The sequence below is a fragment of the Spermophilus citellus genome (genome assembly GCF_964194105.1).
Source record: "Spermophilus citellus genome assembly, chromosome: 3".
Taxonomy (NCBI): Eukaryota; Metazoa; Chordata; class Mammalia; order Rodentia; family Sciuridae; genus Spermophilus; species Spermophilus citellus.
The window spans coordinates 9,020,127-9,047,835 of NC_138184.1; the positions used below are offsets into that span (position 1 = coordinate 9,020,127).

Sequence of the window (27,709 nt, forward strand, 5' to 3'; positions counted from 1 at the left end):
GGACTCTGCAAAGGGGGCATTGGTGAACTCGCCTTATAGCAGCTGAGGTCAGGAATCCAGAGAGGCTGTTTTGAGGAGCACTGTATTGGGGCATTTGTGTTGAGTTGGAGTCCCCCATCTCAGCACTGGAGTGTTAAGTTTCCACAGCTGCCCTGCGGCAGGGAACAGTGCAGAGGGGGCACACAGTCCTAACATAGGTCAAGGAGTCCCTGCCTCTTTGAGGTGACAGTGTAGTGAGGGTGTGTATGTTGGGCTGTTCTGGTGGTATCCTCTGGCTGAACTCACTTTGCTCCAGCTTTTGGTGTATGACCAGCGGCCCCAGCTGCCTTGGCTATGTGCTCCGTTCCGGGGTCCTCTGACTGTGGCATGGTGACTGTGTACTTGTAGGATCATGTAATTGTAACATGGTAACTGTGTATTCCTGGCACAGTGATTGTGACAGTGTGACTGTGTGCTTCTGGGATGTTGTGACTGTTACAGGATGACTGTGTCCTCATGGGACACAGTCATTGTGACAATGACTGTGTGTGCTCCAGGAAAACAGAATTTTTGCAGGGTGATTGTTTCTGATCCTGGAACAGTGATTGTGACAACAAGACTGTGTATGCTTTCAGGATAGCGTGGCTGAGACACGATGACTTTGTGCTTCCAGGTCAGTGATTGTTACAGTAACTGCGTGTGCTTCAGGGATGCTGTTGCTGTGACAGGGTGACTATTTTTCCTCTTGGGACATAGTGATTGTTCCAGAGTGACTGTCTTTACTCCCAGGACACTGATTGTGAGGTGGTGTCTCTGTTCCAGGGTCAGAGCGATAATAACAGAGAATGTTCCATAGATGTATGTCTGGTACTGTAATGTGTACCTTCTCGGGGACAATGTGTTTGTGCCAGTGGAACTATCTGTGCTCCCTGGGACTATGTGTGACACAATGTGACATGCGTTCATCTGTCCTGTGAGCACATGTCTGAGGGTTGGTATTCTGACTCTGGAGCTGTGCCCCTGTTTACTTGGCATTCTTAGTGAGTGCATCTACTCTGATGGTGCCCCAGGCTCTGACTGTGTGTGCTTCGGTAACATGGGGACTGATAACTTAGCCCCACCCATGGGTGTCCTTCTCCTTGGGACATGGTTCAGATGATCACATCGCTCAGATGGTCAGATTTGGGTTTCTCATCCCTGGAGTTCCCCAGTGAGGTCTCTAGGCTGTCACCTTAGTCTTCCTAGGTCTTTCTGGAGGCCCCCACCAGCCACCACACTTCCCCAGGCCACCTCCACCTCCCTTCTGGACACCCCCAGCTCCAGTCCTCTGTCCCCACTAAGAAACAAGTGTCATGGGCCCAGCACACACAGCGTGATATTTCCCAAAGGGGACTAGAGAAAAACTAAAGGAAAACAGAGCTAGGATCAACAGGAAATGCCAAGACCAGGGGCAGGGAGCCAAACTGGCTCAAGTCACTGTCCTGAGAGACCAAGGAGGGGGTGGGGTGCTAGGAACTAGGCCCCATTCCCTTTTAAGGCTCTAGGGACTTCCCTACCCTGGTCTCCCGGCTATTAGCTCTCAGGGGACAGTGGCTGAGTGGTAACAATTATTGTCATTTCAGGGTGTCCATCTTCTAGTGGCTCACTTTTAGGCTTCATGCCAGGGACTTTTTCACAAGTCCTTATTCCCAGTGGCCCTGTGAGGTATCCCTGGTTGGACAGATAGGGACACTGGCCAGAGAGGTGAAATTCCTTCTCCTTCCCCCTCTCCAAATTCATAATACCAGGAAGTGGCAGAGCTGGGATTTCAGTTCCGATTTGCCTGACGCCTGTGTCTTTGTTGTAAGCATCTCATCCTCTCTGAGCCTGTTTCCTGCCCGAAGAGTGGGGCTGTTGCTGGCACTGCCCTGTGCGGCTCAGTTTGAGAGTTCTGTGAGTTCAAGATGTTGTGAAGGATTTGACAAAGTCAGTGCTTAGGTTATTGCTCAAGGAGTTGAGGCTGTGGCAGACATTGCTTTTTTGGAGTGGGAAGAACAAAAAACAGGAACTTGAACCACATCCCTGCATGGGCTCCGGTTTCCTTTTCACTGTGGGTCTGTGCAGTCTCCAGCGGGCAGAGCTAGTCTACAGCTGGTTTGGAGGGGCCGTGTGTGGGCACTTTCTCCACCTCCCCCCACAAAAGGAGGAAGGGGAAAGAGAGACCTCCAGTGGGAACCTCTCTTCTGAAATGGGGCATTTCGCCAGAAAGGGGGCTCTACCACTGTACACACAGGGGATTCCAGCGCTCCCCACTTTGAAGTTCATCCACCCACCAGAAACAGGGTCCAGCCATCCCCCTAGACTTGAGTCCTGGGGACCCCCAGAGAGGAGGCACTGTCCCCCAGCCGAGATGCCATCCACACTCCCCACATGGGATGCATGAGACAGAGCTCCTGGCGCGCCCTGCTAGGCTGAGTCACGGCACCGCTGCGATCTGTCAAGAGGCAGATGGAGCGGGAGGAAGAGGAGGACCCGGAGGGAAGAAGAGGGGTTGCTTGAATTGGGGGCCAAAATATAGATATGCCCCTCTCCCTGGACCCCCAAAGTCTCGCCATTGGAGAGCGCTTCCTGGCCGCGGGAGCGGGTGTAGGCTGCCCGGCTTAGGTCTATCTCTGACTAGCGGTCTCTGTCTCCACTTGGGCCGTCGCCTCCTCTTGTCCCTGGCGTTCCCACGTGCCTGGATGTGTGGCGGAAAGTCTCTCTCTCCGCGCGCCCTCTGCTGGACGGCGAGAAAGGCACAGCCTGAGTGTGCGCTCCAGGACCTCACCTGTGGTCGCACCAAGTCATCGCGCCACTGCCGCAGAGTCTCGTATTATTATTTTATGCTTATTGAGCGCTCTGGAGAGCGGGCGCCAGGCCGGCCGACCGCAGGCTGCGGGTGAGGTCCTCTCCTTCCCGGGTTGAGACCTGATCGCTGCCCCCATCCTCCACCTGGTCGCCAAGTGCGGAGGAGACGCCGCCTGGTGGACCGCGAGGAACTTGACGGTAAAGTTGTGGACGCGGAGTTCCTGCCCCAGGCCAGCACCAGAGCCTCCCAACACCAACCTGCATTTTAACGCTCAGCATCCTTGGATGCGCACCCCTACCCGGAAAACAGAGACGAAATGACTTGTCCAAGGTCACACAACGAGGAAGGGCAAAATTAGGGTTAAAATGAGGTTTCCTCCACTGCCAAGCAGTGGGTAAGATTCAAACTGAAGCCTCACTTGCTGACCTGGGACCAGAGTCCGTGCCTCTTTATTTTCATCAATAAAATGGGGTTGAAAAATAAGAAGTTCCCACCCCAGGGCTGTGGTAAGGCTGAGATGGCTGACGTACGGGCTGGGAAGCCAGGACCTGTTTCGAGAAAGCATTTCCTCAAATGACATCAGCAGAGAGAAAGCCGGTGTCCCTCAAACCACAAAGCCAGCGCCATCTTTCACTGGTAACAGATTCACTCTCCTGAGTTACAGGAAACTGGGGCTTTGGGCTGAGGAAGCCACAGGCTGGCCTGGTGAGGACAGAATTTTGAGGGGCATCGGAACCCACTGTTTTACGTCTGATATGTGTTTGGAGCCAGCCTTTGCCCTTTGCTTGCTCTGTGAACCTCATCTGCCAGAGCCTCAGTTTCCTCATCTGAAACAGGACCATTCATTCTACACATGCATCCTTGAGGTTACAGCTTAGAATCCAATCGACCCAGTCTTACTGTCTGGAGTTCTCAGACTAGTGGGTGAAGCAGAAATAGCAAGTAAAACCATCTGATAATTATAGATGGTGACACATGGAATATGAAGAACAGAGGGATCCTGAGGTCAATCAAGGCCTTTCTAAGGAGGTGACATTTAAACAGATACCTAAGTAAATAGAGAGAGATGCTATGTGGGTATCTGATGGTAGAGTGCCTGCTAGAGAGAACAGCCAGTGCAAAGGTCCTGTGGTGGGAATGTGAGCTGGGAGACAAGTGTGTCTGGGGCAGAGTGAGGGGTGAGTGGAAGGAAATGAAGAAGGGAAGTGATGGGTGGCTCATAGGCCATGGTTAGTGTGGCCTTCAGGTCTCAGTTTATATCTGGCTTCCTAGGAGGGGACAAAAGTCACTGGACTGGAAGGATACTGATCTGTGAAGACCCTGTGTGGTCTAGGGCTAAAATCCCAAGCTCTGGAGCCAAACAACTAGATTCATGATCCAGCTCTGCTCTTTTTGGGCTGGATGACCCTGGCTAAGTCACTCCCCCTCTCTGGGCCTTGGTTTCTCTATCTTTGAAGTTGACCTAGGAAGAAACCTATTCCAAAGAGCTTACCGGCCAGTGAACAAGAAAACCCTCATTTCCTATTGTGGGTCCTGGAGGGCAGTGCAGCGGGGATCTTGGTAGGACTAGGACAGGCATTCTCCCCTGGGAGATAGTCTTGCCTCCCAGGGATCTGAAGCAGCTGGAAACATTTTAGTGGTCATAAGTGAAGGGTACTGCTGACATCTAGTGGATAGAGGCCTGGGATATTGCTACATTGCTTAACAGTATGGGACAGCCCACCCAGGACAAAGTATTATCTAATCCCAAATGTCCCCAATGCCAAGGATGAGAAAATTGGAATTCTCAGCAAGGTGATTCTCCAAGGAGATGAAAACTGATTCTTGCTGGGAGTGGGGCAATTTTAAAAATCGTGTGTGTATGTGTGTGGGGGGGGTGCTAGAGATTGAACCCAGGCCCTTGAGCATGCTAAGCAAGTGCTCTAGCTCTGAGTAACATCCCCAGCCCCCCATTTTACTTTTATGCATAAAGCACAGATATACAGCCGTTTCTTGGTATGCATGTTGGGGGTGATTCCAGGATTCCCCAACCACCCCAATCTGCAGATGCTCATCTTCCTTATATAAGATGGCACAGTATTTGCATAGAGCCTACGCACATCCCCCGTGGACTTTAGATCATCTCTAGATGACATATAACACTTAATACAATGTAAATGCACTGTACACAGTTGTCATACTATATTGTTTAGGGAATGATGGCAAGGAAAAAAGTCTCTACGTGTGCAGGACAAACCCTTTCGATCTGCAGTTGGTTGAATCTGAGGATGCAAAACCTGAAGCTCCAGGACTGTACACACAGTGCTTAAACAGGCATTAACATTTCATGGGGAAGGCAATTAGGAAAAAATAAAGAGTCCACTCAGGCTATCTCTTAAGCAGACAGTAATAAAATAGAGGGTGGCAAAGACTGGACTAGAGCCCAACTCAGCCACTCACTGGCTATGTGACCTTGAAACAACCTTGAACAGGTCATTTCTCTCCAACACCCAGTTTTCCTATCTGCAAAGTGGGGACAATAATAGTAGCACTTCCTGGAAGTTTTTTTGTTTGTTTGTTTATTTTGGTACTAGGGATTCAACTCAGGCACTGAGCCACATCCCCAGCCCTATTTTGTATTTTATTTAGAGACAGAGTCTCACTGAGTTGCTTAGTGCCTTGCTTTTGCCAAGTGTGGCTTTGAACTCGCAATTCTCCTGTCTCAGCCTCCTTAGCCCTGGGATTACAGGTGTGTGCCACTGAGCTCTTCCTGTGAGTTTTTTTTGTTTTTTGTTTTAAAGAGAGAGTGAGAGAGGAGAGAGAGAGAGAGAGAGAATTTTTTTTTAATATTTATTTTTTAGTTCTCGGCGGACACAACATCTTTGTTGGTATGTGGTGCTGAGGATCGAACCCGGGTCGCACGCATGCGAGGCGAGCGTGCTACCGCTTGAGCCACATCCCCAGCCCCATCCTGGGAGTTTTTTAAGGATTAAATGAGATTTTACCTGGGGATACTGAATGCATAGGAAGCATTCTAAAGGGGTAGCTGCTGGGTAAAGGATTACCACTGTCACCACCACCACCATCATTGTCATAGTCATTCCCTGTTCTCCAGCTAGTACTCTGGCTTGCTCACTATAAGCCCTCAATAAATGCTTTGTCAAATAATTGTAGCAAATTTTTAGTGCACATCTATTTTTTTTTTTCAGTACTGGGGATTGAACCCATGGGTGCTTTACCACTGAGCCACATCCTCAGTCCTTTTTTTTTTTTTTTTTTTTGAGAAAGGGCCTCTCTAAATTGCTTGGTGCCTCATTAAATTGCAGAGGCTAGCTTTGAACTTGCGATCCTCCTGCCTCAGCCTCCCGAGCCCCTGGGATTATGGGCGTGTGCCACTGTGCCCAGTAGAGCTGGGTATTCCTATTACACCTATTTTACACCTGGGGAAAACTGAGGCTCAGAAAAAAGAGGGGATTTGCCCAAGGTCAAATGGCTAAGAAGTGTCAAAGATCAGACTCAAGTCTAGCCCACCTGACTGGGCCCCATAGCATTGCAACCAATAGCAAGGGAGGTGGAACCTTGAAATAGATTGGTCCCCCTTTCTCATTTAAAGCAAGCTTCTCCCCCTTCCTTGGTCCCAAAGAACCACACACCGGTTGGGGGAGGCTGAGGGATTCTAACCAGCTGACTGGCTGTTCTCAGGTTTTCCCCTCTCTGAGCCTCTTCATCATCTGAGAAAAGGGGGCAGTGTGCCCCACAGGGTCACAGTGGTTGGGCATGGAGAAACCTTATTGGGCTCCAGAAAGTCCCCATCTAAGTGTACTATGTGCCTGCTATGGGGAGATGGGGTTCTTGCGACTACCTTGAAGCTGTGGGGGCCCAATTCTAAAAGGTGCCTCAGGGATTCTAAGGATTGGCAGGAATGGGTGGTGCCTTAGGACCCCCACCCTAGTGGCTGTGAGCACACCAGAGGCTTCTAGGCATATCTTTTAAAAAAAATTTTGTATTTGTTCTTTTTAGTTATACATGACAGTGGAGTGTATTTTGACATATTATACATACATGGAGTGTAAGTTCCCATTCTTGTGGCTATACATGATGACGTGGGGTTATAGTGGTCATGTATTCAGATAGAAACGGGAAAGTCATGTTCAATTCATCCTCCTGTCTTCTAGGCATATCTTAAGAGGTATGAGGCACATCTTATGAGTTGTGGGTGGCATTTTAGAATGTCCCCAAGGATTTGGGGGTAAATCTTAGATTCTGGCCTAGAATCTGGGACTATTCCCAGAGTTATAGAGGAATTTAACTTCTTTGAGCTCTAAGGGGCACCCCTGGATTTTGGTGATATCTTCATGGCTATGAGGCATGCCCTGAGTAGGGAAGATATCCTTGAGAGTGTGTGTGGGTTTCAACACTTGATTTGGGGGATGTGGTGGAGCCACTTGGGATTAAGGGACATCTGAAGGACTGTGGAAGCACTCCTGGGGTCTGTGAAGGAATCTAGGATTTGGGGGTTTCACATGTGGTCTGTGTGGACTGCTAGGGGTGTTCTGGGGGGGCATTTCTGCATGACTGAGGAGGGGTGATGGTGGTGCTCTAGGGGAGTTTGGGACATCCAAGGAACTGTGCTGGTGCTCTTGAGATCTGAAGGGTGCTCTTGTGGGCCCTCAGCACCACTGGGTTTGTGGTTGCCTCCTGGAATTCTTGGGATGTCCCAGAAACAAGGAGGGCACTGCTAGGAATATAGGGACATCTTGACAGAGCATCACGGTCTATGGGGCCTCTTAGAGTACCTCTGGGTTTTGTGGGGAAACACGGGGATTTGGGGAGCACCCTGGTTGTGTGGGGACCTCAGGGACAGTTAGGGCCCTACAGGGATTGTGGAGACATCTGAGGACTCCCTTGAGGTCTGTGGGGCCTGTCAACACCATGGGAGGTTTGTGGGCACACCTCGAGATTTGAGGGGCGTCGCTGGGGTTTGTGGAAACGCTTCCGGCTATTTGGGGGACGTCGGAAGGACTGCCGGGAGGCCCTGGGGTCTGCGGGTGGGGGGGGAGTCCCCGTCGCTGTGGTGCGGACGCCCCAGGCCCGCCCGGCCCCGCCCCGCCCCGGGGGCGGCCCCAGCGCGAAGCCGGAAGGGCCGAGGCGGCCTCGGGGCGGGGTGGGGCCCGCGGCCCCAGGGCTGGGCGGCCCGCCTGCGAGGGCCGCGCGCCGGGCGGGCGGCGCAGCTCCCCAGCGGCCGCCGAGCGGGCCCGCCCCGCGCCCCCGCGGCCATGGCGCGGCCGCGTGGCCTGGGCCGCATCCCCGAGCTGCAGCTGGCCGCCTTCCCGGCGGCGGCGGCCGAGGACGAGGCATTCCTGCCAGAGCCCCCGGCCCCGCGCGCGCCCCGCCGCCCGCGTTCTCCGCCCTCCTCGCCGGTCTTCTTCGCTAGCCCGTCCCCAACTTTCCGCAGGCGCCTTCGGCTTTTCCGAAGCTTCCAGGATTTGGGCCGCCAGCCGTGGGCCGGGTAAGTGCGCGCTGATGGTCATGAGTTCGAGGCCCTTCTGGCCACCTGGCGCGCCCTTGGTTCTGGGGTCTGTGACTTGCTCTCTTCAGTCTTATTCTTCCGTCACAAGGCACAGATAAAAATCATCCTTGCCCGCCAGGGTTGCCGTGGAGACATCTGATAGGGCATGCAGTAGGCGCTCAATAAACACTACATTCCTCCCACTTCCTGTGCAAACCTGAAGCTGCGGTCACGCTTTGGGGGACTGAGGCCGACCTGCCATCCAAGGTGACCTGGGGACATGTGTTCACTTCTGTTAGCCTCAGTCTATGGCCCGTGAAATGGATCCAGCGGCGTCCTCTGGGGGTTAACTTGCTGGGAGGCTCAGGGATGTTACCGCCTGCACAGAGCACTAAGGGTAAATGGAAGTTCCCTGCTTTGCCAGACCTGGGGTGGGCTACGGGGGCAGGAAGCCGGGGGTGACAGGCAGGAGGCCACATCCGGTCTGGCTTCTCAGTGTTTCCCCTAGACACCGAGGTTGACAGTCTGGAGGTGGGCACGCGGTGGTGCCGGGGCTTCTCCCGGTCGTCTGCCTCCTTCATTGCTCCCTACTCTCCACATTTACTTGTGTAGGACACAGACTTGGGGAAGGCACTGTGGGACAGGACACAGCCCAGCAGCTGGCCCGAGGGGAGAGATGGGGCGGGGAAAGAAGAGGGGGTGGAGCCAGGGCCTTTGGGAACCGGCGCGGGGTCCGGAGGGGTGGGGATCAGCGTCTCTCCGGTTTCTCTCCCGTCTTCACCTTTGTCTCTCCTGTCTCTGTTTCTCCCCCAGCTCCACCTCCCTGCATCCGTCGACCCTCCCCGGGGTTGTTGTCATCCAGCCCTACACTCCGCCGGCTGGGACAAGTCCCATTCCCCTGGGGCGCTCACGGCGATCTGAGACCTGCAGCCCGCACCGCTCGACGTCAGGGCAGGAGCTGAGGGGAGTGGGCGGGGCCAGAGCCAGCGCGGGAGGCGGGACCGGCCTGGAGAGGGGTGGGAGGGTAAAGCAGAGTCCCGGGCGCCCCTACGACCCAGGGCGGGAGGGGGCCAGGAAGAAGCGTGCGCTCAGTTCCTCTGGGCCCCTGCAGGGGCAGGCAAGCTTTGAACTCTCCCGGGCGTTGCGGACGCTCTGGGACCGCCCGGGGCCGTCCTGCGGGGGGATGGGGGGGTGTGCTCGGGCAGGGGAGGGTCACTGAGGCGGGGTGCCGCGAGGTGCGGAGGCGGCGTTGCCGGCGGCCGCAGACACCTCGGACCTGGCGAGCTGTGCGCAGCACACCACTGGGCAGCCGTCCCCATGCGAACCCCGACGGCTCTTGGCTCTCATGCGCTCCAGTGCAGCGCCCCGGGCCCGGGCCCGGCCCCCTGCCCTGGCACTGCCCCCCAGCCCTGAGTCCCTGACCCACTTCTCCTTCAGCGATGAAGATACTCATCGGCACCCGCCGGGTAGATCTGTCAGGTGGGTGGCCCCTGGCCAGTAGCATTCTTTGCGACCTGAGGGCTCTGGCTGTGCTGGGAAAGGGGTCCCCCGAGTGTGATTTGGGGAGTCCCCTTTGTGGTGGCTTCCAGGATCTGGTCGGGGTCCCACCTCCTTCCCTCTCCCTAAAGATACAAGTGCTACCGAGGGCTTCCCGAAGGTGGTGGCCCCCAAAGCTGGTGCCTGATCCTGCGCATTCCTACTTGCCCAAAGTCGGATCCCTGTACCCTCTTTGTGCCCCCAAACCTGGGATTCTGGCATTCACCCTGGCAGCAAATATGGGTGTCTAGCGTCACCTGGGCTCCACTCCCAGGCCACTGGCCTGGAGCCAGGTCCCTCAGGCCCTATGCTGCTGTGTCTCCAGCCTTACCCCCTCCTTCTTACTGGGGCTGCCAGGCTGAAAACCAAGCTGGAGCAGCGGGGGTGGGGAGGGGAGGTTCCTGGATGCCTGGAGGGTATTTAGAATAGGCTGGGTAGAGCTGGGGCCAGGAAGTGGCCTTTAAGTTCTCTGGATTTTCTAGACTTGTCCTTGCCACCCAGCACCAACCCTTTCAGATACCTGGACACCACACAGTCTCCAGCGTGGGGACACACAGCCGAACTCAGAAACACACAGACACACCCACATGCAGGGCAATCGGGGTCACCCTGTGTTTACTATACTAGGTGTGGGTCTCCTGGCTAGTCAGGGCACCAAGAGAACCCTCAAGTGACCCACAGCCACACACAGGTGACACACAAACCACAGCAACTCTTGCTCACGCCTCCAACAGTCCTGTACACACTGCATTCCCCAGGAAGACACTGTCACTTAAACACTCGCCCCAGACTCTACACAAGTTCCTGCAGGCTGATTTTCCACATGTGCCTCATACCCACACAGTCACAGCATCCGTGAGGCACCACTCATGAGGTCACAAGACTCAGAAACCCAAAGAGGTAGACACCCATGAACACCCAACCCCATGCCCACACACACACACAGATGCACAATTCCACATAGACACCTGTGTGCACACAGACCTCCCCCTCCTCCTCCCCAGACTGATATACACACTGACACTCATTCCACACACAGCCCCACAAACAGCCGTGTCAGCTGGCACCATGCACCCGTCTGGCAGACACACGCCAGCACCCGCCATCAACCTCCCTGTGACCTTCACAGAGCAAATGCCAGGCCATTCCATAAAGGCTGCCTGGCACCTCCTGCAAGCAGTCAGGTGGAGAGGGGCAGGGAGACACCAGGCCTGCCTTCCTTGTCTGTCCTGGGGGGAGACAAACACCCACTGATTGTGATTTATCAGCAATTTGGTAGGCCGACTACCTGGGTTCAAGTCCATATTCTACCTTTCTGTGCCAGGATTTCTTTGTCATGAAAATGGGGCACAGCACAGTGCCTGGCTCTGGGCTTTCGACTGCGGTTGTTTGTATTCATGTTTATTATAGTCCTTCCCAGCTGTGACATGTCCCCCTTGCCCATCACCACCTCTAGCCTGTTTGTTTCCCACCATCCCACAGCCCAACTCCCTCAGCCAAGATCTGCTTCTGGACTTATGGTCTTCTAGAGGCTTAATTTAATGTCCCAGGAACCCAGGAGGCAGGCTTGGGGGCCCCGAAAAGGTGGAGGCAGGTGGCATGGTCACTGGAGAGGGCCAGGTGGTCAGCCTACTGAAGGAAAAGCAGGCCAGTCTTTGACCTCTGATGGAGTGCCGGTGTGTGGCTATGATGTGGGCTTATTGCCAATGGCCCCTGAGTGTAGTGGTGACTTTGGGTTCCATTGAGACATCTCTGGCTGACTTTGGGCCACCATGAGCAGTCAGTGGCAGGCCAGGAAAGTCCAGGGATCTGATTCCCTGGGATAGCAGAGCTCCCCACCCCCAGGCTACAGTTCAGCAATCCCCTCCCCTTTGCTGCCCTCAGCCCAAGAGACATCCACTCTTGAAGTACAAACATCTAAGCCCTGGGGAGCATCCTCTTCCCATCCAGGCCTCTGGGCTCTTGCTTACGTGAGCAGAGTCTCCTGGGGCAGGTGTATTTGCCACCTCTATGCTAGCTGAGCACCCTCTTGGGCTGCAGTTTAGGTTCCTGGTAGAGGGATGGGGGCCTCTGTATAGCTATGTTCCTCTCCCTTGCCTGGTGGTACTTATCAGGGCCCAGAACTGCAGATTAGGCCTCAGGAGACAGGACATAGTTCTCTGGATGTGAGGCCACCAACCTCCCTTTGTTCCTCAGTTTCCTCATTGAACAGGAAGTTAACAGGACCCACCTTAAGAACTGGTGGCAGAAATAAATGCATACTAAGTGCTTTGATGGTGCCAGGCACCAGCAAGAACTTAAGTGTCTTCTTGGGGCTGGGGGTGGTTCAGTGGTAGAGCGCTCGCCTATCATGTGAGACACTGGATTCGATTCTCAGAACCACCTATAAATAAAATCAAGGTCTCATTAACAACTAAAAAAATTAAAAATAATAATTTAAAAAAGAAGTGTCTTAGTGCAGTTTGAATCTCCCTAATCCAAAAATCTGAAATTTGAAAGTCTCTAGAATTCAAAGCTGTTTGCTGACATACCACAAATAGAAAATTTTACATCATGAAACTATCTCATGTACAAAATTTATAAAACATATAAAATGACCTTCGGGCTGTGTATGTAAAGTATATATGAAACATAAATGAATTCTGTGTTTAGGCTTGGGTTCCCTCCCCAGGACAGCTTCTTAGGTATGTGTGAATATTCCAAAATCCAAAAAAAGTCTGAATTCTGAAACATTTCTGGCTTCAAAATATAAGGGATATGACAGTGGCTGGTAAGGGATACTCAGCCTGCACTATGTCCCTGAAAGGATATGACCTGTCACCTCGTAAGTAGATGATAATGGGCATCATCCTCGAAGGCCACAGTAATGATCTATGAGCATTCCTCCTTGAGGGTGTTTTCCTTTTTTAAGTTTTTGTGGTAATGATCAATCCTAGGACTTCATGTATGCTAGGCACTTGCTCTGCTAACCAGCTATACTCACAGCCCAGCCCCCCCTTTTTTTTCTTTTTTTTTTTCTTTTTTTTTTTTTTTTTTTGGTAGCAGGGATTGAACTCAGGGTCACTTAACCACTGAGCAACATCACCAGCCCTTTAAAAAAATTATATATATATATATATATATATATATATATATATATATATATATGTATGTATATATACACACACACACATTTAGTTGCAAATGGGCTCAGTATCGTTAATTTTATGTGGTGCTGAGAATAGAACCCAGTTCCTCACATGTGCTAGGCAAGTGCTCTACCAGTGAGCCACAACCCCAGCCCCCACCAGCCCTTTTTTTATGTTTTTAATATTTTTTAGTTGTAAGTGAATCTTTTATTTCATTTATTTATTCATATGTGGTGCTGAGGATCAAATCCAGGGCCTCACACATGCCAGGCAAGTGCTCTACTACTGAGCCACAACTCCAGCCCCCGTTTTAACCCTTTTTAATGAGCAGGTGATTGGCATCCTCTCTCGTGCAGCTGTTGCCACCATCCATCTCCAGAACTTTTCTTCTTCCCAAACTGAAACTACAAACTCTTACCCTCCATGTCCCCTGTCTCCCCCGGCCCTGGCAACCACCATTCCACTTTCTCTATGAACTTGATTATCCTAAGTGTGTCATATAAGTGCGGTTGACAATATTTGTCCTTTGGTGACCGGCTTATTTCACTTAGCATAATGTTTTCAAGGCATCCATGTCTTGCCCTGTATCACAATTTCATTTCTTTTTGTAAATTTTGAGACAAGATCCTGTTAAGTTGCCCAGGCTGGTCTTGAACTTGGGACCCTCCTACCTCCGCCTCCTGGGATACAGGCCCAGCCTTTATAAGGCTGAATAAAATTCCATTGCAAGGATGTGGCACATTTGATTTTTCATTCATCCCTTGATGGACATTTGGGCAGTTTCTACCCTTTGGCTCTTGTGAAGAGTGCTGCTATGACCATGTGTGCACCTGAATTTTTTTGAATCCCTGCTTTCAGTTCTTTGGGGACTCTCCCTAGGTGTGGTGTCGCTGGGTTGTGCAGTAATCTAACTTTAGCTGTTTTTCACAGCGGCTGCACCATTTGACATTCTCTCCAGAGGAGCACAGTGATTCCCATTTGTCCAAATCCTCACCAACCTTGTCATTTTCTGGTTTTTGTTTTTGTTTGAATAAGAGCCATTCAAATGGTGTCACATTGTGGGGTTATTTTGTTTTTGAGATGGGATCGTGCTGTGTTGTCCAGGCTGGCCCTGATGTCCTCCTTCCTTGGCCTCCCCATTATGAGGGACCACAGGCACCTGCCGCTGAGCCCAGTTTACCTTGTGGTTTTGGTCAGCATTTCCCTAATGGCTAGTGATGTTGAGTATCTTTTCCTGTGTTTTTTAGCCATGAGCACATCTTTAGGAAAAATGTCTATTCAAGCCTATGCCTTTTGTTTGTTTGTTTGTTCTTCTTAGGTATACATGTCAGTAGAGTGTATTTTGACATATTATGCATACATGGAGTGTATCTTTTTCTAACTGGGATCTCATTCTTGCTGTTGTACATGATGTGGAGTTTCACTGGTGGTGTATTCATATATGAACATAGAAAGTTACATCGGATTCATTCTACTGTCTTTCTCTTAAGCCTTTTTGAGGGGGGCATTGAGGGTTTAACCCAGGTGTAATTTACCACTGAGCTGCATCCCCAGCCCTTATTGTTTTTTATTTTGAGACAGGGTCTCACTAAATTGTTTGGGGTCTCACTGAGTTGTTAAGGCTGGTCTTGAACTTGCAACCCTCCTGTCTCAGCCTCCTGAGCTGCTGGGATTACAGGCCTGTGCCACTGCACCTGGCTTATGCCATCTTTGAATGGAGTTTTTGTTGTTGAGTTTTAGAAATAATTTATAATCTGGAATATTAACCCTTTGTCAGATATAGTATTTACAATGTTTTTATTCACAATTGTGTGTGTGTGTGTGTGTGTGTGTGTGAGACCTCAAGCATAAAGATGTTGTTAGGCAAGAACTCTACCACTGAGCTATGTGTGGCCCTTAAAAATACTGGGTTTTGGGGTGCACCAGGGATTAACCCAGGGGCGCTTAGCCACTGAACCACATCCCCAGCCATTTTTATTTTTTATTTTGAGACAGGGTGTCAATAAGTGACTCAGGGCCATGGTGAATTGCTGAAGCTGGCGTGAACTTGCAGTCCTCCTGCTTCGGCCTCCCGAGTCACTGGGATTATAGACATGCGCCACCGCACCCAGCTTAAAAATACTTTTGATTTGAGTTTAGTTGCTCTCAATAACTGGTGGAAGGTGTATTGCTTGGGAAGGCAGAGCAGAGCAGCACGGGCTGGAGCTGGTTGTGTAAGTGGCACTGGCTGGGGCACTCCAGGTAAGACAGGAGGTGGGCGACCTTAGGGATGGGAAGAGTGAGCAAAGGTAGGGCACCACCAAGACTTTTAACAAGGTCCTTTTCTGAAGCTCAGATCAGAGACCCAGGAGGCTAGCCAGAGGCCAGACATGGGGTGGATGGAGGGAGTAGTGCCCACTTGGTCCCCTAGACCCTTCTCTTAGAGTAAAGAAATCAGCTGCATGAAATGGGGACAAGGGGGAATAGGCCAGGGGTAAAGGCCAGTTGCAAGTAGCATCCAGGAAAGACAGTGGCTCAGGAGCCCTCAAAATATATTCTGCTTACAGAGAACAGAGAAATCCCCAACATCTTTAAAGATAGTGGGATCCCCAAGATCTTTAAAGACAAAAAAGCCTACAGAAGCCATCTAATGGGTGTGAAGTAGCGTCCCATTGTCTTGACTTGCATTTTCCTGATGGCTGATGGGGGTTGAGCATCTTTTCACTTGTTTTTTCTGGAGAAATGTCTATTCAAGTCTTTTTTTTTTTTTTTTTTTTGATACTGGGGATTGAACTCAGGGGCACTTGACCACTGAGCCACATCTCCAGCCCTATTTTGTATTTTATTTAGAGACAGGGTCTCACTGAGTTACTTAGGGCCTTACTGTTGCTGAATTCTGGCTTTGAACTTGTGATCCTCCTGCCTCAGCCTCCCAAGCCACTGGAATTATAGGCCTGCACCACTAGCCTGTCTCCTTTGCCTACTTTTAAATTGGATTGTGTTAAGTTTTTGTTGTTGTAGTAGTTCTTTTTTTTTTTTTTTAAAGAGAGAGTGAGAGAGGAGAGAGAGAGAGAATTTTAATATTTATTTTTTAGTTATCAGCGGACACAACTTCTTTGTTTTGTATGTGGTGCTGAGGATCGAACCCGGGCCGCACGCATGCCAGGCGAGCGCGCTACCACTTGAGCCACATCCCCAGGCCCCTGTAGTAGTTCTTTATATATTGTAGATATTCATCTCTTATCAGATATATGGTTTGTAACATTTTTCTCCATTCTGTCCTTTTATTCATGGAGGTTTTTTATTCTGTTGAAGTCCAATGTATTCTTTTGTTGCCTGTGCTTTTGGTCTCATTGCAAGAAACCATTGCCAAATCCAATGTCATAAGGCTTTTTTTTTAATTTATTTTTAAGTTTTAGGTGAACACAATATCTTTATTTTACCTTTATGTGCTACTGAGGATCGAATCCAGTGCCTCATGCATGCTAGGCGAGCACTCTACCACTGAGCCACAACCCCAGCCCCTGTCATAAATCTTTAAAAATTTTTTTTTTTAAAATTCAGTACTGGGGATTCAAACCAGTGGCATTTTAGCATTCAGCTACATCCCCAGCACTTTTTATTTTTTGAGATAGGATCTCCCTAAATTGCCCAGGTTGGCTTTGAACTTACAGTCTTTTTGCCTCAGCTTCCCAAGTAGTTTAGATTACAGTCATGTACCTTTGCACCTGACCAGTGTCATAAAGCTTCTAAGAGTTTTATAGTTGCAGCATTTACATTTAGGTATTTCATCCATTTTGAGTTCATTTTTGTTCATTTTTTTTTTTTTTAAAGAGAGAGTGAGAGAGGAGAGAGGAGAGAGAGAGAGAGAGAGAGAATTTTTAATATTTATTTTTTAGTTCTCGGCGGACACAACATCTTTGTTGGTATGTGGTGCTGAGGATCGAACCTGGGCCGCACGCATGCCAGGCGAGCGCGCTACCGCTTGAGCCACATCCCCAGCCCCATTTTTGTTCATGATATAAGCTAAAGGTCAACTCCATTTTTTGTGTGTGTGTATGGATATCCAGTTTTCCAGTCACCACTGTTGAAAAGACTCTTTTCTCCATTGAATGGTTTCATTAAAAGACCATTTAACCATATGTGCAAGAGCTTGTTTCAGGGCCCGTTAGTCTATTTCAGTGGTCTTTATGTCTTTATTTCCAGTACCACTGTCAGCATTACTGTAGTTTTGTGGTATAGTCATTTTGAAATCAGGAAGCAGGAGTCCTCCAGCTTTGTTCTCTTATTTCAAGACTGTTTTGGCTATTTAGGGCCCCCTGAAATTCTGTGTGAATTTTAGGATGAGTTTTTCACTGGGCGCAGTGGCACATACTTGTGATCCCAGAGGCTTGGGAGGCTGAGGCAGGAAGTTCGCAAGTTCAGAGCCAGCCCTGGCAAAAGTGAGGTACTAAGCAACTCAGTGAGACCCTGTCTCTAAATAAATACATAATAGGGCTGGGGATGTGACTCAGTGGCTGAGTGCCCCTGAGTTCAAAACCCAGTACCTCCCCACTCCAAGAAAAGAACAAAAAAGAGATGAGTTTTTCTATTTCTACAAAAAAAAAAAAAAAAAAAAAAAAAAAGGTTTTTGGGGATCTAATAGGAATCAGATTGAATCTATAAATTGCTTTGGTTAGTGTTTATCTTAACAGTGTTGTCTTCTAATCACGAACATGGGATGACTTCCTATTGATGTCTTCTTTAATTTCTTTCAGTAATAGCTGGGCATGGTGGTTAAAGCCTGTAATCCCAGCTACTTTGGAGGCTGAGACAGGAGGATCACAAGTTCCAGGACAGCCTGGGCAACTTAGTGAGACCCAGGGCTGGGGATGTGGCTCAGTAGTAGAGCATCCCTGGGTTCAATTCCCAGTAGTGTGTTTGGGGGGGTGTTCTTTCAGCAATATTTTGTAGTTTTCAGTATACACATCTTTTGCCTCTTCTGATAAATTTATTCCTAAGTATTTTATTAGTTTGATGTTACTGTAAATAGAATTGTGTTTCCTTTTAAGACTGTTCCTTGTTAGTGTGTAGAAACAACATAGGGCTGGGGATTTAGCTCAGTGGCAGAGCGCTGGCCTAGCCTGCGCAGGGCCCTGGGTTTGGCCTCATCCCTGTCTTTTTATCCTACCGTTTTGCTCAGTTATTGACTTTATGTATTAGTAGTCCATTTGTTATTGTTGAATAGCACTCTGTGGTATAAATCTGCTGCAGCTTTTTCATTCACTACTTGCTGGACATTTCAGCTTCATATTTGGTGGTTACAGACAAAGCTGCTATTAACGTGTATGTGCAGGTTTGGGGGCAGACATATTTTCATTTATTTTGGTAAATATATAGAAGTAGATTTGTTGGCATATGTATGTTTAAAAAATAACAAACCAGACGGACACAGTGGTGCACACCTGTAATCCCAGCTGCTTGGGAGGTTGAGGCAGGAAGATCACAAGTTTGAGGCCAGCCTTCAGCAACTTAGTGAGATCCTGTCTCAAAATAAAGAAATAAATAAAAAGAGCTGGGGATGCAGCTCAGTGGTAGAGCACTTGCCTAGCATGTGCAAGGCCCTGGGTTCAATTCCCAGTGCTAGAAAAAACAAACAAACAAACTCTGATAAACTGTCTTCAAACGTGGCTATGCCACCTAGCATTCCCACCATCAATGTATTGTGGTCTAGTGGCTCCACACCGTTGGCATTGTCAGTTGTGTTTGCCATCTGTTTTAGCCCTCCTGGTAGGTGTGAAGAGGTCATCCATGTTCTGTTTGCTGCTGGGGCTAGAACCCAGGGCCTGTGCAGCAAGGTAAGCACCCCACCACCGAGCCACACCCCAGCCCAAGGCTGGCTCCTACAACAGGGCCCTAGGTCCCATCTCTTTTGTTTTGTTTTGCAAGAGGGAAAGGAGTAGGATTCACTCACATGTAAATATAGAAACAGAGGGCTGGGGCTATAGCTCCTGCCTCCCGTGCACAAGGCACTGGTTCAATCCCCAGCACCATACACACACACATACACACACACAAGATAGAAATAGAACTCTTGAGGGGGTCAGATGGGACCCCAATATGGATGGCTCTAGGCCCTACTCTTAACACCTCTACACTGAGGACCAAACTTCCAACTCATGAACCTCTGGAGGACACTTTTTTGGTGGGGGAGTACTGGGGATTGAACTCAGAGGCACTCGACCACCTAGCCACATCCCAGCCCCATTTTGTATTTTATGTAGAAATAGGGTCTTACTGAGTTGCTTAGTGCCTCACTGTTGCTGAGGCTGGTTTTGAACTTGCGATCCTCCTGCCTCAGTCTCCCCAGCCACTGAAATTACAGGGGTGCACCACTCAAAGCATATTCTGACATCTGACACAGCAAAGGTCTTCGTACTTTTCTGCTAGTCTATAACTTACTCTTATTCTCTTGAGAGTATCTTGCAGAGCTGAACTTTCACAGTGAATCTGGAGTCTTTTAAAGTCTTTTTTTCTTTCCCAGTACTGGGGATTGAACCCATGGATGCTCTACTACTGAGCTACTTTCTGGCTGATCAAGGACCCATCCTCACGTTTCTTTTTACGTTGGCTGCCTGGTGCCCAGGGACATGGGCTCTACTGAGTAGAGGAGGCAGAGGATTGTGGGGATTTTAGTCTGAGTGCAAATTCTGATCTTGCCACAATCTTGCTGTGTGACCCAGAACTACCTGTTCTCCAACCTGAGCCTCAGTTTCTTCATCTATAAAATGAGCCCCAGGGCTAGCCCACCAAAAAAAAAAAAAAAAAAAAAAAAAAAAAAACTCAGTATACAGAAACCAATATTGCTGTCTTGGTCTAGGGTATTTCACTTATTTCTTAACGGAAGACCCATTCCAACAACAACCTATGCTGTCCCCTAGTACATATTCTGTTCTCTCTCCTGTCCACTTTACTCCCACTCAGAATATAGTCTGAATTCCACTGACCAGTCTAACCCCCTTGCCTTCACAATGGAATGGCAGACAGAGAGAGCAGCAACTTTCCTGAGGTCACACAGCACAAGGTGCAAGCTGTAGGTACACAACTTGCCCTGTCACCCTCAGCTCTTCATATCAACTATCTTGGCTGAGTCCAGTCCCGGGTGCTTTATCTGAGACTGATAAACTCACAATTGTCGATCTTTCTTGAGCTCCACGCCAGGCATTGTTCTGTGTTAATGCTGGTAACTTCAATGACCCAGGGAAGGGGCTGACTCCTTTTGTGGATAAGGCAGCTGGTGCATCATCCCTGCCCCAGTTTTATACAGCTGAGATATGGCGCAGCCTTGGGTCTTCCTGACTCATTTGGGGAGTCTCTGTCTCATCGTCTCATTGCTCCCCACCTGCCTGCCCCATAGCTATGTCTTTGTCTCTGACCTGTAACTCTACTCCAGCCACACCAGCTTCTTTGCTGGTCTTTGAACAAAAAAACAAATCTTGTCAGGCGCAGCAGCATACACCTGTAATCCCAGCTACACAGGAGATGGTAGGAGGACTGGGAGCCTGGACAACTAAAGAGTTCTCAAAAATAAATAGATAAATAAACAAACAAATAAATTGAAAAAGTGCTGGGGATTAGCTCAGGGGCAGAGTGCTTGCCTAGCATGAGCAAGGCCTGGGTTCAATCCCCTGGCTTCACAAACCAATAAAACAAGGATTCCTGCTTGAGGACCTTTACCCCCACCCCCCCTTCCTCTCCCACTTCGGACTCATAGCTGGCTTCTCATCCTTAGGCCCTGCTGAGCTGTCACCTCCTCAGATCGACCTGTCCTGACCACAGCATGGCATAATCCACTCATGTATTCATTCATATGTTGCCAGGTGCTGTGCCGCACACCTGGAATCCCAGTGATTCAGGAGGCTGAGGCAGGAAGATCATAAATTTGAGGCCAGCCTCAGCAACTTCATGAGAACCCTGTCTCAAAATAAAAAACAAGCAAATAAAAAGATTGCAGTATAGCTCAGCGGTAGAGTGCCTCTGGGTTCAACGCCCAGTACTGCCAGAAACAAAAAAATAAACCAAAAAAAAGTTGAATATGTTTCATTAATATGTTTAATGATTAATTCAACATTTATTGAACATCCACCATGTTGATCACTATGGAATGGCTGAACAGCACTAGGCTTTGTTCTGGTTCTAGGGATGCAGTGGTGAGAAAAACAGACCAAAACCCTTCTCTGCAAAGGTTGAGAAGGGCAGGCTAACAGTGAAAAAGGAATGTAAGATACAAATTATTCCAGGCAAATTGTGTGGGTTTTGTTCTCCATGAGTTTTTTTTTTTTTTTTAGGGGGGGGTTGTTTTTGTTTTTGGTACCAGGGATTGAACCTGGGGCACTTAACCACTGAGCCACATCCCCAGCCCTTATTTTGAGACAGGGTCTCACTAAGCTACTTGCTAAGTTGCTGTGTCTGGCTTTGAGCTTGCAATCCTCTTGCCTTGGCTTCCCAAGTCACTAGGATTATGGGTGTGCGCCACCACATCCATATGGTTTTTTTTGTTTGTTTGTTTGTTTGTTTTTTTAAAGAGTGAGAGAGGGGAGAGAGAGAGAGAATTTTTAATATTTATTTTTTAGTTCTCGGCGGACACAACATCTTTGTTGGTATGTGGTGCTGAGGATCGAACCCGGGCCGCACGCATGCCAGTCGAGCCCACTACCGCCTGAGCCACATCCCCAGCCCTCCATATGGTTTTTTTTTTCTTTTATTTGCATTTATTTTTTGTTGAATTTATTCCCATGCCATAAATTTTTGTTTCTTTAGCTTCTTCTGGGATGTCTTTTTCTTCTGTGCAACCTTCTCTTCTGGTTTAGGAACAATTTGTTCCTTTTCAGTGAGGATCATCTCAATGTGGCAGGGGCAACTCATGTATGGGTTAATCCGACCATGAGCTCTGTAAGTACGTCGGCGCATCTTGGATGCTTTGTTCAACACCTGGATATGTTCAATGACCAGAGAATCTACGTCTAAACCCTTAAGTTCAGCATTACTCTCTGCATTTTTAAGCATGTGCAGCAAAAATTCAGCACTCTTTTTGGGCCACCGGCCCTGTGTCCAGCCCCACTGTTTGGCCTGGGCACACCTCCCAACTCCACTATTGTAACGCTGGAATGGCACGCATTGCTTCTTTAATGTGACATCTTTTAGGTACTTGGTGGCTTTTCGGATATGCATACCCTTGATGACTTGCACAGTATCACGGGTGTTCTTAAAGATTTGAGCCTCTTGATTTGCATGATTTTGTGGGGTTTTCTGGATCAAGAGAGTAGCGGACCATTTTCACAGATCACCTCAGGCCCCTTACAGGAAGAGCTCCATATGGTTTTAAAGGAAGAAAAATATAAAATATCAAGGCAGGGGTTGAACTTTTCTGCACATTGATCAGGAGCAAGGAGGATGCCATTGTGGGTGGAGTAGAGCGGATGAGGTGCAAAGCCGGAGGTCACAGAGCAGGACCTGTGTGCCCCAGTGAGGATTTTAGCTTTTTGTTCTGCATGAAGTGGGAGCTATAGAAAGTTCGTAGCCAGAATGACTGGATCTGATTCACGTGCTAATTAGCTCCCTCTGGTGGCTTCTGGAGGAATAGAGTGTGGACAACAATGAGCTGGAGACCAGGGCTGTTGACAACTCACCTGTCCAGGCCAAAGAAGGGAGGTGCTGGAAGAAAGGGGAGGGGAGGGGCTGGGGTTGTGGCTCAGTGGTAGAGTGTTCACCTAGCACATGTGACACACTGGGTTTGATCCCCAGTAACATGTAAAAATAAATATAATAAAGGTATTATATCCATCTACAACTAAAAATATTTAAAAAGAAAAAAATGGGAGGAGGGAAGTGGACAGATTTGGAAAGATCCTGGCAGACAGGCTGATTTGCAGGGCAGAGCAAAGGCAAGGATGACCCTGGACTTCTGGCCCAGAGTGTTCTCGGTCCCTGCAATGGGTCCTGGCACCAGAAGTACCCACCAACAGTCCGTAGCCTGCAGCTCCCTGTCTCCAGTCTATTTGGGATCCTCCACATGATCCCCCAATCTTTCCAGATACTCCCTTGGTCTCTCTTCCTCTTGAACTCCTCAATACCGTCTCAACCTCCTGATCTTCTTCCCACCCGTTTCCTGCAGCTTCGAGGGAGAAAATGGCCCAACACCATCACCTGGCCGCAGCCCCCTGGACTCGCAGGCGAGCCCAGGGCTCGTGCTGCATGCTGGGGCAGCCACCAGCCAGCGCCGGGAATCCTTCCTCTACCGCTCTGACAGTGACTATGACATGTCACCCAAGACCATGTCCCGGAACTCATCAGTCACCAGCGAGGCGTGAGCACCTCTCTCCCCACCTGCCACTCCTCCGGGCCTGGTCCTGCCACAAGCTGTCCTTCCCAGCAGGGCATGGGGGCACCCATCCCCACCTTGGTCAACCCCCCATACCTGCCCTCCCTAGGGCAGAGTCAGCAGCCCCTGTCCTACGTCTAATAGGCTCTGTCCCCTATAAAGGGCTCAGCCTTACTCTCCAGACCTACCAAGCCCTCTCTTACCATCACCTGCTCTGGGCCAGGCTCTACGGGAACTGTCCCTCCAGGGAGGAAGCCCCACTACTTGGCCCTATTCTGATGTCCCCCAGCCTACCCCAAACCAGCGCCACTTCCCTTGAGCCCCTGTTGAGATGGAGCCCTCCAGATCTCCCACCAGACTTGCCCTTTCCCTTCAAGTGTCCACCACAGCCCCATACCCTGTTCCTGCGCTTCCTCCACCAACCCTTCCCTCCCAGCACTCCCCTCTGGCATATCCACTTCCCACCCCCCCTTTGTCTGCACCCCCTCCCCAGCCGTTTCCTTCAGGACCGGCCCTGGCAGCATGTTCGCCCTTGGGTGCTGTAAGTGGCCTCTCCCCACTCCCCGCCCCCAGCCTCCCTCCATCCAGCTCCCACAATGTCCTCCCCAGAGAGTTGCTTCTCTGGGGATCCCTAACCTACCACTATCTTTTATCACAGGCATGCTGAGGACCTCATTGTTACACCATTTGCCCAGGTGAGACCCCCGCACCCCTCCACAACTGGGGAAGGGGCTCAGCCCCAGCTGCCCCTCCAGGTAGACACCTCTACTTACTGCCACCCCCATTCCAGGTGCTCGCCAGTCTCCGCAGTGTTCGAAGCAACTTCTCGCTCCTGACCAATGTACCTATTCCCAGCAACAAGTACGTTGAAGCTGGGCCCCAGCACCCATGATCATGAGGGTTAAGCATAGTGAGTTCAGTTATCAGCCCTGCTGTGTGACCTCAGACAGGCACTTGACTTCTCTGAATGTCTGGTCATGTAACAATTTCTTTGGAGCCAAAGAGTTATTGAAGTTGAAGGGCCTAAGACATAAACTTTTATAAATACAGACTGGATGTCTGCATGCATGGTGGTGAGGCCATAGCCTCACCTGCTGGGCAAATGGCTTCTTGTGGTCCCTTCCTTTCCCTTTTGTAAAGTGGGAATTACAGTAGTACTTCCGATAGCTATCTGTTGTGAAGAGTCCGGAAGATGATGTATAGAAAGTACAAGAATATTGCTCTGTACATAGTAAGTGCCCAATAAATGGGAGCAGTTCTTGTTATTTTGGGAGGTGGGTCTAGCTCAGAATTGCCAGTTGCTCTAGGGGTTGGGGACAGAGCCTTCCTCAGAGGATTGGGGAAGTTGAGAAGGGTATCCAAAGGAGCCAAGTACCTGATCCTACTGCTGATCAGCCATGTGCCTCGAAGAAGCCAGTTTTACCTGGTTGAATCGGTTTTCTGAAAAATGGGTTCTCACGGGCCTCACTGAGAGGCTGCAGGCCGTGTGCATGGCAGCACGTTTGGATGCAGTGAGCACTCGGAAACAGGAAAACTGGCCTTATTTATGGAGAGAGGGAGGCAAGGATCCGAGAGTCCCACAGTGACTTTGGAGCCCCATTTCTTTACAGGCGATCCCCGCTGGGAGGCCCAACCCCCGTCTGCAAGGCCACACTGTCAGGTAGCTAAGATTAGGGGGTGGGCAAGGGCCCATCTTGCTGCCCCAGTGGAGGTGCCTCAACCCCGGTGGCTGCCTCACCCTTTCTCTGGCACCCCACCCACCTGGCAAACCCCTGTCACTGTGGGCTGGGGCTCTGCCTGCGGACCTCTCAGTCACCATCCTGGGTGCCCCTTCTTAGAGGAGACGTGTCAGCAGTTGGCCCGGGAAACTTTGGAGGAGCTGGACTGGTGCTTGGAGCAGCTGGAGACCATGCAGACCTACCGCTCTGTCAGCGAGATGGCTTCGCACAAGGTGGGCGCACAGGGTTGATGGGCGGGGCTGGTGGCCAGGCGGGGCTAGTGGCCAGGGCGGGGCTGGTGGGGTGGGGCGAATCCCTGGATGGATCTGGTGGGGGTGGAGTCTTGGGTGGGGCCAGGTAGTTGATGGGGAAGTGGGCGGGGCCAATTCCTATGTAAGCCTGTGGAATTGGCCCAAGGGCCAAGCTGTGGGCGGGGCCTGTGGTGGTACCAACAGCAATGTGGACGGCAGGGGTGGTGCCAACTCCTTAGTAGGGTTTGTGGAGTGGGACCAAGGACTCATATTTGGGCGGGGCCAACCTCTGGTAGAGTCAGTGGGCGGGCTCAACCTCTAGGCGAGGCAGGTGAGGGCGGGGCTGGGTAAGGACTTAGGGGATGGCCCATCTTTAGGTGGAGTCAGCCCTTGGGTGGTAGTTGGAAGGCCTGCAGTTCCTGTAGATTCTGACTTTTCCCAGGAATGGCAGAACCTGGTGTGTTTGTGTGGGGGTCTGGTTTTACATCTGTCGGTAGTGACTTACCTGTCTTGGGAGGTGTTGTATACTTGTACTGTCTGCAGCTGTGTGTGTGGATAAGGGTCTGGGTAGTTGTTGATTTGTTGGCTCCAAGTTTGGAGTGTGTTCTGAGGGGTGTCTGGGTGTGCACGGGTGATTATGTGAGGCTATGTGACACTTAGGCCATGCAGATATCCGGTTGGTTAAGCTGTCTCTTAAGTGGGACTGTGTTTGCAGTGCTGCAGGGGAGGGGGCAAGCATTCCCTGTAGCTGTGCCCACTGCACATCCCCAGGGGGCGCCATTCAGAGAGCAGACAGTATGAATGATGCCTCCTGGAGTGCTGCAGCTTGGTGGCAGCCCTCGTGGGCGGTGCTTTCAGGAAGTGAGTGTGCAGGCAGGTGTTCGCTGGGGAGTGCACATGTCTGTGGGTGGACGCTCGTCTGGAAAAGTGTGAATGTGAGGGTGATTGTGTCCCTGAGGGGGGGTCAGGCAACTGAGAATGTGACTGTGTCTCTGGGTAGGGGTATGTGGATGTTCCGTGAAGGGGTGTGTGTATTTGGACATCTCTGGGTGAGAGTGTGAACATCCCCTTATGGATTTGTCAGGGTATGATTTTGTCCAAGGACAGATGGCTGTTTATGTTTGTTGAAATGTGTGGGCGTGTTGAGTGTGTGGCTATAAGTATATCTAGTATCTGGGTGTCTGTCCCTAGGGTTGTGTCTCCTGAGTGTGAGTCTCCGTTCTTGGAAGGGGTGTGTCCATGTGCTCCGTTCTACCCCTATGAACGTGTTGGGCGTCAGAGTTGACTGTCTCCTCTGTGTGCACATGTGTGTCATGTATGTGTAGGACTGAGGGCCTTTGGGTGTCCGTGTGGCAAGTGCCTGGGGTGTGTGATAGTGTCTGTGGAAGGTGTGTCTCGGGGCATTTGTGTGTCTGTGTGTCCAGGTGTGTGTTTCTGTCTCCGGGTGTGTACGTGGAAGGGCTGTGTCCTGCTTCCCTCCCCAAGTCCTGGCTGAGGCCCGTGGGCTCTGGTGCCCCTTTAACGCCCCCCCACCCCCAGCACCACCTGACTCCGCATGCAGCCTGCCAGTGCTGCAGTGAGCACACGCACACGGTGCACACACAGAGCCCCAAGCCTCCGCAGCCTCCTCCTGGGACCCTGGCCCGGCACCCCCCCATGGGCAGGGGCCCCCCGCTGCCTCCAGCCACTGCCGCAGGGGGGCCCATCAGGGCCAGTGGCAGGCAGACCATGTAACCAGGGCTGCCACAGGGAGCGCGGAGGGGAAGGGAGCCCCCAGCCCTGCTGGGCCGGCCCAGGCCCCTCCGCGGCTCCCTCTTCCACTGCCCCCCCTGCCCGGCACCCCCCCCCCTGGCTGTTCAGCCCAGGACTCGCCAAGCTCAGCCTCTGTGTGCGGCAGCCCCGAGCGGGGCTCAGGCTCCAAGATGCCCCTGGTTGATTTCTTCTGCGAGACCTGCTCCAAGCCGTGGCTGGTGGGCTGGTGGGACCAGGTAGGGGAACGCAGGGTGGAGGGTGGGAAGGAGACCTTCCACCTTGGACCCTCTGGCCCCCTGGATGGGCTGTGTGTACAGCTGTGCACATGTGTGGCCCAGACCTGAGGGCTTATGACTGTCTCTAGTGTGACCAGGACTGGGCGTGGATGGCAGGTAGCTGGGGGTGTGTGGCCTCCCTTGGGAGAGCGGATCTCTCACTGGGTGTGACTGTGGCATTATCTGGATGTATATGTGTCTGCAGTGGAGTGTGTCCTGCCTGGGTCATGGTGTTTCCCCGTCTGCAGTTCCATGTCTCTGACCGTGATGTCGTGTGTTGGACTATATTTGTGAGCCATAGCTACCTGATGTTTCTAGGGCATGTGACCCCAAATATCACTGACTGCCTTATTGGATGTGCCCCTTGATTTGCCTGTCTGGGCTTTGTGACGCTGTGTAGGACGGGGGCAGTCTGG

General features: G+C 50.7%; 1 protein-coding gene and 1 pseudogene across 6 annotated transcripts in view; one reads left to right on the forward strand and one right to left on the reverse strand.

Moving 5' to 3' along the window:
• The window catches only part of PDE4A (phosphodiesterase 4A), a 38,610-nt gene that overhangs the window by 1,022 nt on the left and 9,879 nt on the right, over positions 1–27,709 (forward strand). Inside the window, exons 1-8 of one of the 5 annotated variants that reach the window (XM_081284090.1) lie at positions 7,939–8,294; positions 9,108–9,239; positions 9,732–9,773; positions 23,091–23,282; positions 23,956–23,992; positions 24,088–24,158; positions 24,908–24,957; positions 25,136–25,248. In XM_081284090.1, the coding sequence (XP_081140216.1) occupies positions 8,062–8,294; positions 9,108–9,239; positions 9,732–9,773; positions 23,091–23,282; positions 23,956–23,992; positions 24,088–24,158; positions 24,908–24,957; positions 25,136–25,248 (870 nt within the window). In that variant the 5' untranslated portion in view covers positions 7,939–8,061. Of the gene's footprint in view, positions 1–7,938; positions 8,295–9,107; positions 9,240–9,731; positions 9,774–23,090; positions 23,283–23,955; positions 23,993–24,087; positions 24,159–24,907; positions 24,958–25,135; positions 25,249–27,709 lie in introns of those variants that run through there. The other 4 variants (XM_081284089.1, XM_081284093.1, XM_081284092.1 and 1 more) reach the window with 4 other exon arrangements.
• Positions 21,675–23,068, reverse strand: LOC308643827 (large ribosomal subunit protein uL22-like; annotated as a pseudogene). The gene has a single exon. The product of its transcript is annotated as a large ribosomal subunit protein uL22-like (transcript).